Source organism: Ambystoma mexicanum, chromosome 4p (assembly GCF_040938575.1).
Source record: "Ambystoma mexicanum isolate Mex_15411 chromosome 4p, UKY_AmexF1_1, whole genome shotgun sequence".
Lineage (NCBI taxonomy): Eukaryota > Metazoa > Chordata > Amphibia > Caudata > Ambystomatidae > Ambystoma > Ambystoma mexicanum.
Window position 1 is genome coordinate 101293908 of NC_090927.1, and position 17679 is coordinate 101311586.

The 17679-nt window shown below is 44.1% G+C and overlaps 1 protein-coding gene across 2 annotated transcripts in view; it reads left to right on the forward strand.

Annotated features, from left to right (window-relative positions):
- Nucleotides 1-17679, forward strand: part of IFT172 (intraflagellar transport 172) — a 1218930-nt gene that overhangs the window by 681866 nt on the left and 519385 nt on the right. For both annotated transcript variants that reach the window (XM_069605452.1, XM_069605451.1), the window contains exon 25: nucleotides 16712-16856. In XM_069605452.1, coding sequence (XP_069461553.1) covers nucleotides 16712-16856 — 145 coding nt within the window. The remainder of the gene's footprint in view (nucleotides 1-16711; nucleotides 16857-17679) is intronic.

Here is a 17679-nt window from a genome sequence, read left to right on the forward strand (position 1 = left end):
CTGTCCCATGTCTTGGTCTGAAACCTGATTGTCTCAATCCTAGCAGATTCTTAGATTCCAGATAATGCTGTATCTGTAGATAGGCTGCACGGTCCAAGGTTTTTAGTAAATATGGCACGGTTGTGATAGGTCCATAGTGTGACGGGTTACTGGGGTCTAAGAAAGGTTTTTTCAATAGTGGGAGTACCCAAGCGTCTTTCAAATGATTGGGTATGGTACTTGATTCAAATGACACATTAATGAAGGATGTGATGAAAGGGGCCAGTACGTTGGCCTCCTCCTTAATAAGCAAGGCAGGGCAGGTGTCTCCCTGACAGTTAGAGGTTTTAAGTTTCAATATTATAGTCTCCACTTCTTTGATAGAGAGAGGCTGGAAATTGAATTGTGGCGTGTCCAAGTTATGATGGGAAGGCAGTTCCTGAGAGGTGGCTGTATCAATGATGAGGTTTTTCTTCATTTCTATTTTGTTTATCAACTTGACCCATCTCGACAGCTGACTCCACCCACTGGAGAACATCGACTCAACCCTCAACGACTCGTCGCATTTGAGGGCCTTCGTGGCATTTTATGCCCCCACAACTTACTCTTTAAAGACCTTCTTCGCTGAACTTGACTTTGCTGCTGAAACCATTGACTAGGCACACCTTTCTTCACATCCAGAGCCCTCCTTTCATTGCAAAGTCTGCACATTCTGTGTCTTCTCTTGCAGGGGTGGGTTAGAGTGTTTTTAGTAGCGGTGTGTTTTTTTAGTTCAATTAAACTCTCTTTTTGTATAGAACATTTGTTGAACATTCTTTTATTTTGGTACCAGTGTGGCATTGCTGTTTGGGACTGCTTATGCGCCATCACACATCCCTCACACATCCCTCTTCAATAGTACAGCCTGCCCCCTGCCATGCTTCCTTAAAGAGTCGAAGGCGGTATACTGTGCAGGTTGTTTGTTTCATCTGTATGACTGAGATCCTTGCTGGCTTAATAGTGATGGGCAGATGGGTTGGAATTTAATCCAATACTACATATACCTGTACTCCTCCAGAATAGTAATAATTTTGTCACACAAACCCCTCCCCTTCTAATAGTGAATCCAGACTGTTCTGACACATTTACAGCTGTGAGAGTTTGGCCAGATTTAGTGGACGTCCGGCACACACACTAAAATGTTGCTTTCTTGAACCCCTCACCAGTGGACTTATGTAAAACTCACAAAAACACTTCTGGATTAATAGAATCTGGTTTAGACTACACGAGGATCCCTCAGACACCTCAGTTATTGTGTGTGTCCATGAAAGTTAAGCTTGGCTGTCCAATCCCGATTTGATGGCTGCCAAAGCTTTGGAAGGGTAATGGCTATGGATTGGTTGTCTGCCACTTTGTGGGGCGATGTGTATGTATTTGTGTGTGTGTTTTTAACTAGGGAGACCCCTGGTCATTCTAGAGATTCATAACTGCTGGAAAACGCTGGAGAGATGAAATATCTGGAGTCTACCTGACAGTGAAACTATGCCTTTTTGTAATCTGAAATCCTGTTTAGGCTCCTTATCTTCCATCCGGCAGGAATCACTTGAACCTCCAGCAGCCTGCAGATGCCCTCCTAAAGCCTAATTGACCCGTGGTTCCCACCAGACCTAAAGTGGGTATCCCTTCTGTCTGGCTAGAATCCAAATGATTGTTGCACCAGCTAAAAATGTACCGGCTCATTTGTTGGATATCCTCGCTCACACCTCCACATCTGCTTACCATGCAACCATTCTGTCCCCTGTCCTGAAGCCCCCTGTCATCACCGGAAAAACACCACTGGACCCTAAATCTTCCCAAAGAGCACGGATAAACTACAATCAGTAGTCTTTGTGTGTCAAAGTCTCTTTGTGTGCAAATGCATATGACTCTGGCAAAAGTAATAATTTTCACTATCATGGCTAGAATGAGAAATTCATATCTAATGTCAACATTCTATATTCACACAAGACTCTTATGTAGTTCCAAGAATGTCTACAAACTCAGACAGCCCTTCTTTTTCTCAACGACTGTGATTTCATGTATATTTCATATACAGCTTAATACTGAAACAATTTCCTATAAGTGCAAATACATGTAGGGGAACATAAAACCATACATACAATATAGAAACAATTCACATATACAATATATAACATCTTATAAATTGCAACAAAATCAAAAATCACAATACGTACAATACATGAATAGGACAAAAATGTGTCTATATCTGACTAATTAAAGTGCATATGTGCTAAGCGCCTAGAGAAAAACCTCTCTAGTTGTTAGCTACTGTTTTACATGTGTCTGTGTATAATCAACCTCATATAAGCCTGTATATTCACTGCTTAGGTGTAACACATTATGTAACATATTGTTCATGGAGAGGCTGTTGTTGCTGACAAATGCCTACAATCTCACATCTGCTAATTATTCGACAAATAAAGTGAAAAACTGTTACACATAGCACACGGAAACACTGCTCAATGTTGATTAAATTGTGCAACTAAGATTCTATAACTTGATGGTTGACTAGTTTTGATCAAGAGCCTATAGCCTTGTCTTCTTTAGGGCAAGTGGAACATAGATATAAAAGTGGAAAGGAAAAGATTTTTTAAAAAACTGCTGTAAGACCCTCTACAGTGAGTTTACAGGTCATAAGAAGCCTCAATCAAAGTCATTACCTTACACTCCATGAAACTTCACTTAGGAGTCACCCGTTTCCAATTACTTGGTAACGTTGTTGGCTACGAAAGAAAATAGGAGTGATACTGTAATTATCGACCCTCACCTTACAATGTGTCGTATTCTCAATATAAAGTTTAGTTTTGACCTGATTTGTAATGAGTTCTCTTAAAGGATAGTTCCGGGACTTTTTTTTTATTGTTCCTACGGTTCGGCCATGTGTTTTTAAGCATAAATCGGTAGATCGTAGAAAACTTTCCTATGGACCTTACCCGACTTTTTGTCCATTAACGCACTCGAAATCGGCCGCCATTTTGTGATAATCCTATCATTTCCCCCCATCGACCTGGCTCACCTGCGTTTGCGGCACTAAATCATATCCCCCGCCCCTGAAACAGACTTTATCAAAACATTCATATTCCCTGCCTCTATCCGTGACGTGACTGTGCTGCGTAGGCAAACGCGCCCAGGCGTCTTCTACGCGACTCCACACAGAACCCGGAAACCAACACAGATCAGCTCACAACACAGCGCGCCACAATTCGGAATATGAAACTGTACTTTTAAATCAAACCGCAAGATTGTAAATTTGGTAAAGTACATTTATTTGACATCAAATGTTTAGAGAATATTCAGCGATTTGCATTTTTCTTTGCTCTCGATCCAAAATAGTTCGTCTTGAGGCAAGCGATGTTCGTGTGCAGTACACAGGGTGTTGGTTTACGATAAAATAAGCTCTTCGGTCGCACTGATAATCGCATGGCTGTTCCAACAACGAGGCACTAGGCCACCACAACGGTATGTATGTTGCATCTAGCCATTAGTACCGCGTAAGGGCATACTTGTACTTGGCGATCGTCCCATAAAATGGTCAGGGTGGTAACGTTGTTCACGCGGAGAAGCAACTGGCGGTTGTAAAAGCCATCCGCCGGTGTCTGGTACTCGTGACACATACAATAATGAAGGATGTACCTGTTTTAAAAACATAAAACATGAAATTAGTCTCACCATCAGATCTTTATTAAAATTATTCATTTTATATATTAGGTTGGGAAATTATTTCATAGCTAGGACAGTGCAACTGGGTATTATACGTCATTTCCAGTAACCCACCCCCTCTCCTCTGCCTTTTTCAGAGCCACCTGAGCGCCAGTGGACCACTTCGTCACTGATATGATATAATATGGCATTTGCAACGCGCCTATACACAAGTGTTTCAAGGCGTGGCGAGGCAGGGAGGGGGGGGGAACAAGGAGAAGACAGACAACGATCCTACTAGGCCAGGTGTCATTCAGATCGCGCAAGTGCAGGGGTAGGGGGAAGGTAAAAGTGCAAGGGGAAGGGGAGGGGGAAGTGGAGTACAAGGTAAGTAGCATAAAATAATAAATACATAGGGCCAGCTGGTGGCGAGTGCAAGGTAAGTGCAGAACAAGTGCTGGGAAGGGGGGGGCTGTAGGATACTGAGACAGTCCCCCAGTGCAGGGGTTGACAGGGAGGCAGTGCAGGTGGAGAGTGGAAGGGCCCAGGACCGAGGTCGCAGACAGTGGACCAGTTGTAGCAGGGGAGAGGGAGAGAGAAAGCAGAAGCAAAGAGGAAGGTTTTGAGGTGCTTCCGTAAAAGGAAATGGTTCTCCTCAAGATAGTGCGCGGTACAAAACAATATGCCACATAGAACGAACAAGTACAACTTAACCCGTCTTTAAAGCTACTGTATAGTAATTAAATTGCGGTATAAACTCATCTAAAGAGTTACTTACATTATATTTGCATTTTCCATTGTGTCTGTGCGTAGGGCAGCCCCGAAATACCACTCCTTCTATGCCGACGTTATTTCTTCTAATGAACGAACATTAAATGGCTTTTGTTTCTGAAATTATAATCATTATCGTTTACGTTATTGCACCACACCCCCAAAAAGAAGTCTTTCGGGATGGTCCCAGCCTGTCAAGGTCAAATAACAATAGAACCTTATACTGAGTCGTGGGCCATTCCGGCACCCGAGCAAAAAATCAAAGCAGCTGACCTTCACTTTGAACGAGCACACATTCCTAGTTAGCTACATTCAGTGTAAGGCCATCTCACAGGACATGAAATTTACACTCCATCTTTGCATTTTGTCTGTGTGCATTTGCAGCCCCAGAGAACCATAAATACGGAGACATTCTATATTTTTTGAAAAATGATTTATATTACTGTTTGGTTTAATTTAATGCGTAAATGAACAAGGTTGGATAGACACATTGCATGTACACTGAGCAATCACTTTTATTTACAAAATACATAGCTACACATATTCAATGGGCCTGCGACATGAGGAGACTCCAGAGCAAAGTCACAGGTGACACCCGGGTGGTTCGCACAACTGCACGGTGAAGGGAGGGGCAACGGTGGAGAGACACATTGCATGTACACTGAGCAATCACTTTTATTTACACATTACATAGATACACATATTCAATGGGCCTGCAACATGAGGAGACTCGAGAGAACAGACAATCAAATTACAATCATTTAAACCGTGATGTGTATTTCTCAATGAGCTCTCCTTTAGGTGGACATGGAACAGAGGCAATGTTGGGTGGCAATGCAGTTGTCCCCTGCACAGGTTCGTTCACAACTCCATGTATGTGCCTATCTAGGACATCAACAATAAGTCTCTCAATAAACTCATATTGCATATCCTGAAACACTGGTTTGATCACCCATTGTTTACTTCTTTTAGTGAAGGCCTTATTGTAGCGAAGCGTGCCTAAAGTTCCGGTCGTCTTACTTTGTTGACGGCCAACATTATGGTTATGTGCCAAGACCGCTAGAAGAGTCCGATTTATCATGCCCTCCATGCCAAAATGCAATCGTTTTGGCCTGTACTTTAGGCACATATTGTGGAACACCTCCAAATCTCCTGTGTGGCAGAATTCCGTGAGTCCCCTCAAATCTCTTGTTATAGTTTTATCAAATACAATCTTTTCAATGGCTTTGTGAGTGGGTGATGAAGGAATCAACCACTTCTTCTTCCGTGCCTCCTCTGTGGACAAATGGCCATGTTCACAATTGTGGAAATGTTGGTCTGTGGTCCAGCGGTGAACGTTGCTACAGTGTAGCATTACTGACCGCCATTTTTCCAGTAGAATTTCCAACGACCCTCCACATGTTTTTGAGCTCCACCAAAGATGGTTGCTTATTGACTTGGACCACTGTGAAATACCTTGCATATCTTTTTTTTTACCTGCAGCTGACATTTTTTTATTGATTGTTTTTGCAAGATGCCATACGTCAAATTGGTGATTTATATTTTTGTACTCTTCTCTCATTGTCTTGGCAATTGAAACGTGTCTGCCCGTGGCTATCAGGTCGATCACCATTCCCCGCGATTGTAGTTCTTGCTATGATGCTACAAAGCCAACTTTCTCCATGGCCACTGAGGATGTACTTTGTGACACCTGCACGACCACCGAACTCACAATTTTCTTAATTTCCATGTCCTGAAAGTGGTAGGTGCAGTACTTGGCTGAAAATCCTGGGCTGTTGCACTGTCCATCACCGGCTAGCCTGAACCGTTTGCCCGCGAATGTACTATCAATAGACATTTTTTCCATTCTCCAAGCTTCGCTAATGGCTGGAAATAGATAATCGATTTGGTATTTGTAGAACTGAGTTTTCGCAATGAAATGGATTCCCACAAACTGAAAGAAATACTCTAACTTTTTAAAACTTGAACCACTAAAAAGTGCGGCCGCTGCACAAAGTAGATTGCCTGCTGGCAGTTGCCCCAGCATGGGTTGTGCAGACCATGAGAAAGGATGATATTTTGTGCAGGTGGCATGTATTTTAAGGTTAGTGCCTCGAATTGCACGAGTCACATTAATCAATGGCTCCCCACATACTTCCCCACCAACCGAATGCCCACATTTCATCCTAATAATAATATCAATCAAACAACTATCCAATACAATGAATTTGGCCGCTTTCCTTATACTGTCACTCTGCATCCCACCTGGTTCGGCCTGTAACGTTGAGGACATGTCACTCGCATGAAAGGTAGAATCTCTGATATCGTCTTCCGCTATGTTCAGTGATATTGATGGTGTTTCATTGTCGTCCACTTCATTCTCTTCCATTGCAACATCTGTTCCTTCTCCGGCGATGGGTGAATAAAACAATTTCTTCAACTTTCTCGCGGTCTTAGTTTTTGCGGGTGTGGATTCTGTGAATTGATCTCCGACTGCATCCGAACTACCAGGAGGACATTCACTATCAATGGCTGGTGGTGGTATAGCTCCGTTGTCAATCACTTCATATTCTTCCCATTGGCACGATGCATCTCCAGTCTCAAGTCCCTGCCAAAAGGTTTGACAAGCAACATCTCTCGTTCGCTTCACTGTCTGTGTAGATCTAGTTCGTACACCCACTCGCAACTAGAGGACAGATTGGAAAAGGGATGTTCAGTTTAAACACAACTTACAGTATTGAACTATTAACAGTGAAAAACAACATAATATAGTGACCAGGACACTAACCTTCTTTTGCTTTCTTTTCTTTGAAACTTTCTTGCCTCGAACTTCAACATCAGGACGCTGTTGCTCCGACTCGTGTGTGCATGTCTCCACTTCCTCTTGCGCTGCAACGACTATATTTTCATGATAAGCACATCCATCACGCACTGACGCTCCATCGACTCCCTGAAACATAGACTTTCATTAGTATGTATAATAATATTGAAAACACAAAATGTACTTGGGGACCAATACCCACGTACATCTCAATAGCAAAACACGAATGAACGCATTGTGTAGAACATTCAAACGACAATTATTCACGCATTGTTGATCTAGTTAGATGGAACTGTCAAGATCCATACCTCGGGCTCCGCATAGACTTCCATTGATGATATTATTGAAGATGACGCTTCAGCAACTCCTGAAACACAGTAATTGCATTAGTATGGTTTTCTATTTTGTTAAAAAGAACATAAACTTTGTGCAGGCGTCAACGGCTCATCTAAATAGACCTGCACAAATGATCAGTTGCCTAAAATAAGTAATGGATATCTAAATATGATTCGATTTGCTCGATCGTTGGAAGTGTCACCACCCAGAGATCTGCATCAACTACTAGGGGTGATGTTCTTGTAGAACATTGCGCCGACCCGTAACTGCATGCTCCCCCTTCTTCTTGGACTAATGCTCCATCAACTCCCTGAAACATAGGACTTTCATTAGTAATGAACACAATATTGAAAAAAGAAGACACATAGGAGGGCGACGACAGAAGGACATATCAATGGCTAAAAACGAAAGAAACATTATGTGTAACAATCACGCTACAAGAATGCAAGATCTGATGATCTCCATCGATGGAACTGTCCGGAAACGTACCTCGAGCATCTGAGTGACATCAACGGTTGTCGTCAATGCGTTGGACTCCTCAGCATCTCCCTGAAAGACAGTACTTGCATTATTTTGGATAACAATAATTATAACTGAAAACAAAGACTAGAGGACGAGTACTAGGGTGTACCATTAGGTAAAATAATTACACGATAAATTAAAACTATTGATTTACATGCCTAAAACAAGTCAGTGGCAGAATAGCTAAGTAAGATTACCCGATAGGCGCTTGAAGTGGCTGATGACTGCAATAACGACACGGATGGAGAATCTTCCGCCTTCATATTGAGTGGATACATAAATGGGGAAATTATTGTTAGCTAATGCTACACATTACCGCAAGGCCGAGAGCTAAATCCGTAAACTTGACTCACCAGTGGAGGGATGTGGACGAATAGAGTGGGAATAGCGGTTGAGAGAAATTTTCGCTTCGCTCGCGGTGTGTTCTTCTTTATTAGCAATGATGTGGAGTACATGTCTGAGCTAAAGTGCCTGCTGCAGATGCGGTATCGATCACCCCTCTTGTCTGCAAAGACTTCTAGGACTCTACTTTCAAGCTGAGACGGTGGATATCCGCAATATCGGACCCATTCTATTATCTGATCTATTGTCTTAGGGAAAACATGCATTATAGTACCTTCAGATTTTTTATGGGTCTTCGAAGGGCAACCGCCAATGGAACAGGCAGGCATTGTGGAAAGTTCTGAAAAGTAAAGATCAACAATTCTCTATGAATACCAATGTGTTAAAAAATTAAATGACACATAAAAGGTTCAATGCAAGTTTCGTTTTGGTTCTTGGAACTATACATGTTATTCACATGCGGATAAGTATTTGAATAACTTTAAAAAAATAGAAAAATAATTTGACTAAACTCAGAACATGTGACTAGTTCCTTGCATGTACTGTCTTGAACGAAAAGAAAACATGGATGCAATTTGATGACTACTAGCAAATAGATATAAATTAAAAAATTGGACGCAAAATGATTATGGTACATGGCCTTACCTTGACGAACAAACAGTTAGATGCAGGGATCAGAGTAGTTTCTTGTCGTAGAACAGGGAGCACTTCACAGGTTGCAAACTGACGAGTTTGCTCGAAGTGGTCACGGAAGTTCACAGAGACGAAGAGCAGATAACCAGCACCTTCACGGGTTGACTAGCAAAGCGCAAAGAAGTTCTCATTAGAAATATGAAGTGGGTTATAAAGAATTCGAAACAGGGGTGTGTTTGTGAATGAATGACGTGAATATGTCGTGGCATTATGCGGTTTGCAGGGGGGCATCCAGCGTGAGGGGGGATGCTTGGCAGGAGACACAGGGTCTGGAGGTAGACATGGGAACAACAATCCATGCTCTATAGACCACTTTGAAGTGTACATGGTCTTTGGCACCTCTTGGCCTTTATCGCTCCCTGACAGCTCCAGTTGCCAGCGCAAGTACCCCGGTGCGAACTGCCTTTGATAGGGCGGGGGGTGGATTGGGGCGGTGGTCGTGCAGACAAGACACAGGAAGACTCATGAATGGAGACACACTTATGTGGATTGCAGGGGGGCGTCCAGCGTGAGGGGGGATGCTTGGCAGGAGACACAGGGTCTGGAGGTAGACATGGGAACAACAACCCATGCTCTATAGACCACTTTGAAGTGTACATGGTCTTTGGCACCTCTTGGCCTTTATCGCTCCCTGACAGCTCCACTTGCCAGCGCAAGTACCCCGGTGCGAACTGCCTTTGATAGGGCGGGGGGTGGATTGGGGCGGTGGTCGTGCAGACAAGACTCGTTTGCCGCAGGGCCTCACCAAGGAGAGGCCATCTAACTGCATGTAAGAGGCAGGCTGCAGGATCTAGTACATGGAAGGCAGGGGGGTGAGTTTATAAATACCTCACCCTCCCAGGAGAATATATGGGTGCAGTTCATCATCCTCAACACGGTCCGTGAGAGGCAGGCTTCCCTGAACTCTGGCAGCTCGGTGATGCATTGCGGACTTGGCTCGCCTTCCGAAATGTAGGCCAAGCACCCGGAATTTTCACGGCAGCAGCAGTTCTCCTCCTCAGTTGGCATTAGCTCGCACCGATTGCACGTGCACCAGGTGGAGACGCCGTCCATGCGACATGGTCCAGGCTCTTCATCCGTTGACTGGTCCTCCCAACTGCCGTCCGAATCCCCATCGTTTTCGCGTGCTTGCCTTTCCAGTAGTTCCTCCTCGGTGTACTCGGGCTCGTACATATACGGCATTATTGTAGCCATTGTGTGGTAAAGAAAGTAAAATAATTTACAGAGATGGTACAGGTGTTCACAAGGCCTAGAAGCGGCGAAGGTAGCTGACCAGAGCACAGAAACGAGTCACAGAATACTCAAAGTAATACAGAGAGAGTAATGGAATTGAAAATCTGCTGCTGTGTGTTGTGAAACGGTGTGTTTATACTTATTGAGGAAAGAGGCGTCCTGCCATTTCCATGGCCACACTTCATTAGCTGAGGCGCAGCGATTGTTGACACGAAACGTGCTTTGGCGTTGGGAAATGGGCGGTACGCGTCTGCTGATGTCAGGCTCAGGGGCGGGGGATTTGATTTAGTGCCGCAAACGCAGGTGAGCCAGGTCGATGGGGGGAAATGATAGGATTATCACAAAATGGCGGCTGATTTCGAGTGCGTTAATGGACGAAAAGTCGGGTAAGGTCCATAGGAAAGTTTTCTACGATCTACCGATTTATGCTTAAAAACACATGGCCGAACCGTAGGAACAATAAAAAAAAAAGTCCCGGAACTATCCTTTAATTTAGCAGACTGAATCATTGGCACATTCGGTTGGGTGGAAGTCCCATTGTAGAATAATTGAATGCATCTAATGGTGCAAAGGAAGCAGAAAGTCAAGTCTGCTCCCGCAATACTGTACTGATGAGCTATGTATTTCAATAACCTGCATTCCTAAATGAGGTAAGGACTTACGGTAGCAATAAGCATAGGCCACTTCCGAAAGGGCTCTCGTTCTGCGCTGTAGAGAAATGCACGTTTAGATGAAACAAGTCACCTGGATGCTACAGTCCTATAAGTATGCTATTGAAGGGCTGTCGCGTAACGCACGTAATGTGTATTTGTTGCGTACAACCGCTAGATTGATGAAATAAGTTCCTATACTTTCAGAAACCCATACATTCAAGCTAGGGTAAGCGTGATAATGAGCCAGAAAACCTTTGCTCTTAATGTAGTTTAGAAGCTAGCTGACAGTTATCAATTGATATGCAAGGCGTTCAATGAAAAAGAAGAGTCTGACAAACTATGGAATCTCTGACCATAACACATCCAAGAAATGTGACAAGGCCGGAAAACTGGCCTTGTCAAGAGGGGCAGGTTTCCCAAAAAGGAATTTAAAGCCACTGCTGGCTCTGAGGGTGCAAGTGACAGCAGAGAGAACCACAGTTCCTATGCCCAGCCACACTTGCGCAAGATGCTGCAGACAATTTTCTTGAGCCTTGCATTTGCCTTGTAATGCTTGCCAGTGTTTGCTTTCATCTGCAGAGACCACAAAGATGGAAGAGAATGGAGAAAGGAAACTGTAAACATCAAGGTCAGCTGCTTACCAGTTGTGCCTGCAGCCAGGGACATCAGGGGAAACTGCATAGCCAAAGAATCTCGAGCACAGCCGGGACAACGCCGAGCCGGCCGATAAGGGAGAGGGAGAACCGCTGCACAGTGCTGCAGTACTACGAGACATTCAGGGAAACAGACCGTGGCCACCAAGAACAATCAGAAGACAACCGCATACACCATCTAACACCATAGACCACCCAGGAGTGCTGACACAGACCCATATCATTCGTGGTGAGCTTCCCTTACCGGAGGAACCCCGAAACATTAAATTGAACATTGCTAGTACCGGCCGGCCATTACACTTGTTGTGCGGCAATACCTCGTGGGGAAAGTAGGTGGGACATAGCTCACTATTTAATGCATTTTTGAAATGTAACAACTTCAGGGCGGGGCTTAGACCACTTGTAAAGACTTCCCCCTTGGTCATACATCTTGCCGAAGCAGAAGATAGAACAGGATTGGTTAGGGAAAGTTGGCCTATCAGGGCAGAGGTTTCAGGCCACAGCGGCGACATCCCTGCTTCTGCACTGTTTAAGCCTGCTAGCATCTATGATCCCAGTCCTGTCAGATGGAGAGGAATTGCAATGCCCGTGGCTGCAGCACTGCATGATGTCATTACGTTACGCATGCAGTTACTGCGGACACTGAAATGCGGGTCTTTGAAAATGAAGACAGGAACAATGCACCTCACTTCTTAACATCTCAGTGAGTGGCATCAGGTCCTTTGCGTGTTTTGGATTCTGGATCTTGCCCTTGGTCTTCTATTTGGAACTGCTTTTTGGGTTTCCCTTCTTTGTCCTGATGTTTGGTTTTTACATCCTTGTTTTTGACCTGGCTTTGTCTGTTGGAACTGCTTTTGGAATTCCTTTCTCGTCTGGCTTTTGGGTACTTTTTCCATGGATATTCTGGTGTGCTTCTGGATTGGTGAGTATGTGTTTGGCCTACATTTGTGTCTTTGCAACTACTCTTTTGCTGGATCATTCTGGAACCTATCTATTTTCCTGGAACCTGGATTTTTCCCTCCTATTTGTTGTCACCCAAGTCATCCTGAAAGGCTCTGTCCCCTACTTGAGAAGCGTCCTAGTGCCGGCGGGGTAGGTCCATGGAGGCTTGGTGCACAGGATGCCCTGCGATTCGGTCGGGCGGGTGCCTGGCCTCTGGACTTCGTTCTTCTTCACTCAGGGAGAACCTGAACTCACAATATTCAGAGACCAGGCATTGCAAAGGCTATGTGGTGATAAGGGTGGATTGTTCTGAGTGTAATTGTGGTGTTGTTCTTGCAGGTAGCTGGTTGCTGTCCTTGTTTCTCCTTTTCCCAGATCAACTGGTTGAAGTGTCTGTCTTTACCATTCTACTGGTAGATCAGAAGAAAGGACCATTGCCTGCGGGAGGCCGTGTGTGGTCGTGTATTCTCCTGGCGTCCACAAAATCTCAACAAGGGGCAGGAGATTTAAGCAGGGGACAGTAAACATGAAGTGTGGTTTGTCCTGCTGAGGTCAGCTGAGGAAAAGGAGTCAGACCAAGAGACCAAAAGGAGGCAGGTGGAAGCGGTGAAGTGTGAAGGCGGTTATTGGTGAAAGGTGGGGTATTGACAAGTGAGTGTGTTTGCGGGGTAGATGGATAGAAGTTAGTGCAAGGAGTGGATGTGAAGTGAATGTTACCAGATGAAAGGAGGGTGTTTGTGTAGTGGGAGGAGGGGAGTAGTAGTGCTAGGGAGTAGACTTGCCCCCCCAGGGGGAGTAGTAGTGGGAGGAGGGGGAATAGTTGTGGGGGGTGAAGTAGGAGAATTTGTGGGAGGAGGAGCAGGAGGAGGAGTTGTGGTAGGAGGAGGATGAGTCATAGTAGGACTAGTTGTAGCAGCAGTAGTAGTAGTAGTAGGAGGAGCAATAGTGGTTTAGGTGGAGTGTTAATAGAGTAGAAGAGTTAGAATCGAAGGGTGGAGGCAGGCAGAAGGCAGAATGAAATATCAGATGGACATAAGGTTGGTGGGGAGGAGTTGAGAAAAAGAGGCGGTCGGTAGACTAGAAGGGTCAGGTGACGGGTGCCATGTGTGCATTTAGGAAAATCTTAGAGTAATTTCAAGGCGCGCCCAGTTTTCATTTGTAAAACTAACCCATTTGGAGCGTAAGGAATGTTAGAAAGTCCCTGATGGAGTCGGCGAACCTGCATCTAGGGAAAGCAACTATAGACTAAGATCAAGTGTTTTGACAGTAGGGATTACTGATCTGTAGTACTAACTAGGGGTTAAAGATATCTGGGTTTGGTGGACATCCCAAGGGAGATGCGAGAGGGACTGCCGTCGGGCCATTTCCCAAAACGATTGGCATGCCAGAGCCCCAGATCATGCAAAATTGCCAGTCTCTAATCTTTGCTGCAAAGGACAGTCAACATTTTTTGTAACATCTACAATACAAACCTTTTGGACTGCCTGCAAGGTGCTGTGCGTTTCTATGCCACCTGTGACCGAAATGAATACAATTGGAATTTACAATAGTGCTGACCATTTCATTTGGTCATTAAGACCTTCCAAATGGGATCGTAAATTGTAAATCCAAAATAGTTTGTGTGTTGCAAGCTTCTGTTCATTTGAACCATCTCTAATATCTAGGATACCTTTTCAAGTGCAAACCATTTCATCACTTCTTCATTATGTAAAAACCTACAGAAATGGATCACCAAAGGGGCCGATAACACTTTGTTCCGGATCCTTGAGCGATGTACATTGATCCTTATTTGGACAAGTTGTTTTGTTTTATCGGCGTAACAGTTATTGCACAGAGATGGAATAATGTATATCACCTTCATGGATTTGAAATTAGTGTGTCCTTTTAAAGGCCAACCTCACTGGCATAGTTAAACTCCACCCAGGCTATTCCCACACGCATAGTGACCAATAATAGGTACTAATGTAGTTGACTAGAAACGTCTAGTTTTTTCATCAATTTTACACAATGCATGTATCAATGATTGACGAAGATTAATCTCCCTTTTAAATGTGACAAGTCTCTTGGGTAAATATGGATCGTACGTTTGTATGATATGCCAATTTCACAATGGCGGATTCCTTATAAGGTTAATATACAAACAGAAGGTTTTGACCGGATCATCCTTGTGACTTGTTTAAAAGGGTCTCTATTTTGTTTCCTTATGCTCCTTCTCCAGTTATGTCCAGCTAGCTGTGGGTTGCCTGTAAGGGTTCATCGAAAGCCTCAAGTGAGGTTTTCTATGCCCAACTATTTCCAAGGTCTCTACCAACGCGGACCTGGCTCTGCGCCACAAAAACGGAAACCTGACATTCAAACTGACTTCTTCACTTGCTTCGTCTTCAGTCCTGGTTGAATCCCCAATCAAGAGACTAAACATAGCTCGTAACCTTTTGCATTCTCAGGGCGGATAAAAGCTACTGATTTCATTTTTGGCAGATGAGAGCTCATTGAATTCTATGGGCATGTAAGGGGCTTGGTGGTTGAGTGAATTGTCTACAAGGCAGGTAACACCAGCCAAAAGCTTGTGAGTTGAGAGGTATGACTGAATGCAGTGGGGCTTCTGCGCCTGGCCTGGATCTTCTCTAGTGGGGCCCACTTGCCACTCCACACCAAAAGGTGCGTCTTCTGTAGCTCATATGATACTCTCCTAATGTGTACTTTGCTTTTCATGGTAAGTTTGAGTGGCCTTCATATTTTGTACTGTTGAATTATATTTGCACGTTTCTTAAACTATCTAAATCTCTTTAGAAGTGTAGCCTCTGTGTCATGTATTGTAGCCTAGAACTGTGATTTCCCTGTTTAAATGTCAGTGGATAGGGTCAGATGTTGCCTGGGACAGAATGGGGTTAAGCTTCCTGTACAGTATTTCCTGGTTGTGATGTCATGGTATCTGTTGATTGGCTGGGCTGGTCTGAGCGGGGAGGGCTACCTGGCACTAGGCAGCAAGAGGGTGTCCCCTGAGAAGCTGGAAGAGAGTAATTGTATATTAGTGACTGCATGACTGACACCCGACTGGACCAATGATTGTGAGGCTTTTGGCCTGGAAGAGAGAGCTGGCACTGCTGGGACTGAGGAATGGATTGTCGTTGAATAGAGGGAGGGGACAGAAGTGTGTTAGAGGGGAGGAAGCAGACATATTTCAGGTGAGATGTGGATTGATCAATGTCCGTGGACTGAGGGTTCTTTTTCTTTCCTTAGCGCCACCTTCCTCAAGTAGGACGCTAGGCGGGATGCGGGGACACCTAAGCACTTAATGATAGAACCCCTGCCATTATGTGGCTCTAACCTTAACCTTAAAGCAGTGTCGCAGTATAATGGTTACATTCTTACAATGGTACGTGTGACCCAAATAATGTATATCCAAGAAGGGTGGCACATGGGAATAAGGGCTGGATAGACACAACAGACACATTGCAACTGGATGTACTTTGCTAGTTGAAATCCGCTTTCTGATGACTGCCTATTCTTGTTCCACCATGTTAGAGCTATAGGCAGTTTGAGAGATGGTTTCATCCACCTTCTTGCATATTTGTGTAATTGGCCTCGAGAAAGACACGTCTTTGTTTTCTCTGTGAAAATACTTATTTAAGTGTATAAAACATGTACCCATGGCGGACCATCATCATGTCCTAGATCACAAAGCTTTAGATGTGTCAATAACTGACATCTACATTTATCTTTCAGTCAAAGAAAGGTGGTTCGGACTCCACCACTGTATGATACTATGATAAGGTTATGCACAACAACTCTTATGGGCTAGTTTTAGATTCTCGAATGGTCAGTGTAACCATTTATATCTATGACTGAAAGGAAAATATAGCCAATTCAAAATGAATAACAATTGTATGTGAAACTGCCTTTATGTATTTTGAGTAATAGTGAGGTATGAAGATTCTACGTTGGTACTTACACCTAGTTGTGTGCAGTACTACCTTGCTGAAATGCACTTCAACAGTACCACTTTCCTGCCGAATTTGGGTTTCCACCACAGATATCCAGAACAAATGCTGCAGTTCAATTGTTGTTTTGACTGTGAAGTGTTAATTTGCTCTCTTCTGTTTGTACAGCTGCTCTGTGAAAGCGATCGAGGCTGCCATTGGAGCCCGCCAGTGGAAAAAGGCTATTCATATTCTGGATCTGCAGGAAGGCAAGAGCGCCACCAAATACTACCACAAGATCGCACAGCACTATGCATCGTCCCAAGAGTATGAGGTAAGGGCGCTGGATTTCCAGCACTGCTCATCAAAGGCGGTCACAGTGCTATGTGTATGTCTCTAAAGGTGATGTCCATCATACATCTGAAAAATCTTTTCTTTTGTACAAAGGGGAAGAGTATTCGTATTACATTCATGAAAACCTTTGAAAAATAGGACTGGATGATATCTTTCTCATGCATGCAAGTGGGAAACCTGAGTGCTCTGTTTTTGTGTCTCAACTCCCCCATTTGGGAAATGTCCTAGAGAAACAGATGGCCCTTTCTCATGTTGAGAAGGTAGCAGACTATATGATGTAGACAGTCCCATAGTGAAGGGGAGGAGGGTCCCGGTGCTGCCTTCACCCAGGGTAATTTGCTACATCCTTCCTTTACTACAGATTGCTATTTTGTGGTCACCAGGACACATCTACTACGCACAACATGGGGCCCAGTACCCCAAGTGACCATCCGCCATGTTTCTTTGTTTTTAGGCAGTCAGGTGTTTTTGACATCAGCAAAGGTTTTGATTCATGCTTTCCCCTCTTGAAGATGTACTTAAGACCTGTATAGAAGTAGAAAACATGAGGGCCGACCTAAGGGCGCTTAAATCAGAGTGTCAAGTGAAGCGACAAGGAGGCCCTAATGGGCCAAAATGCAAAGCTATACTTTTGGGGATAAGAAAGAATAGATGTATTATATTCTGGTTTTCTTTCATGAGATTAGCAGGTTGGATCGCATTAATTAAATTGTTATCGCTAAGGTTTTTTTCTGTGTATATCTAAGAGGTGTATAACTACCCAACACCATGTAACATTGCCAGGTTCACCTGATTCACAGTTT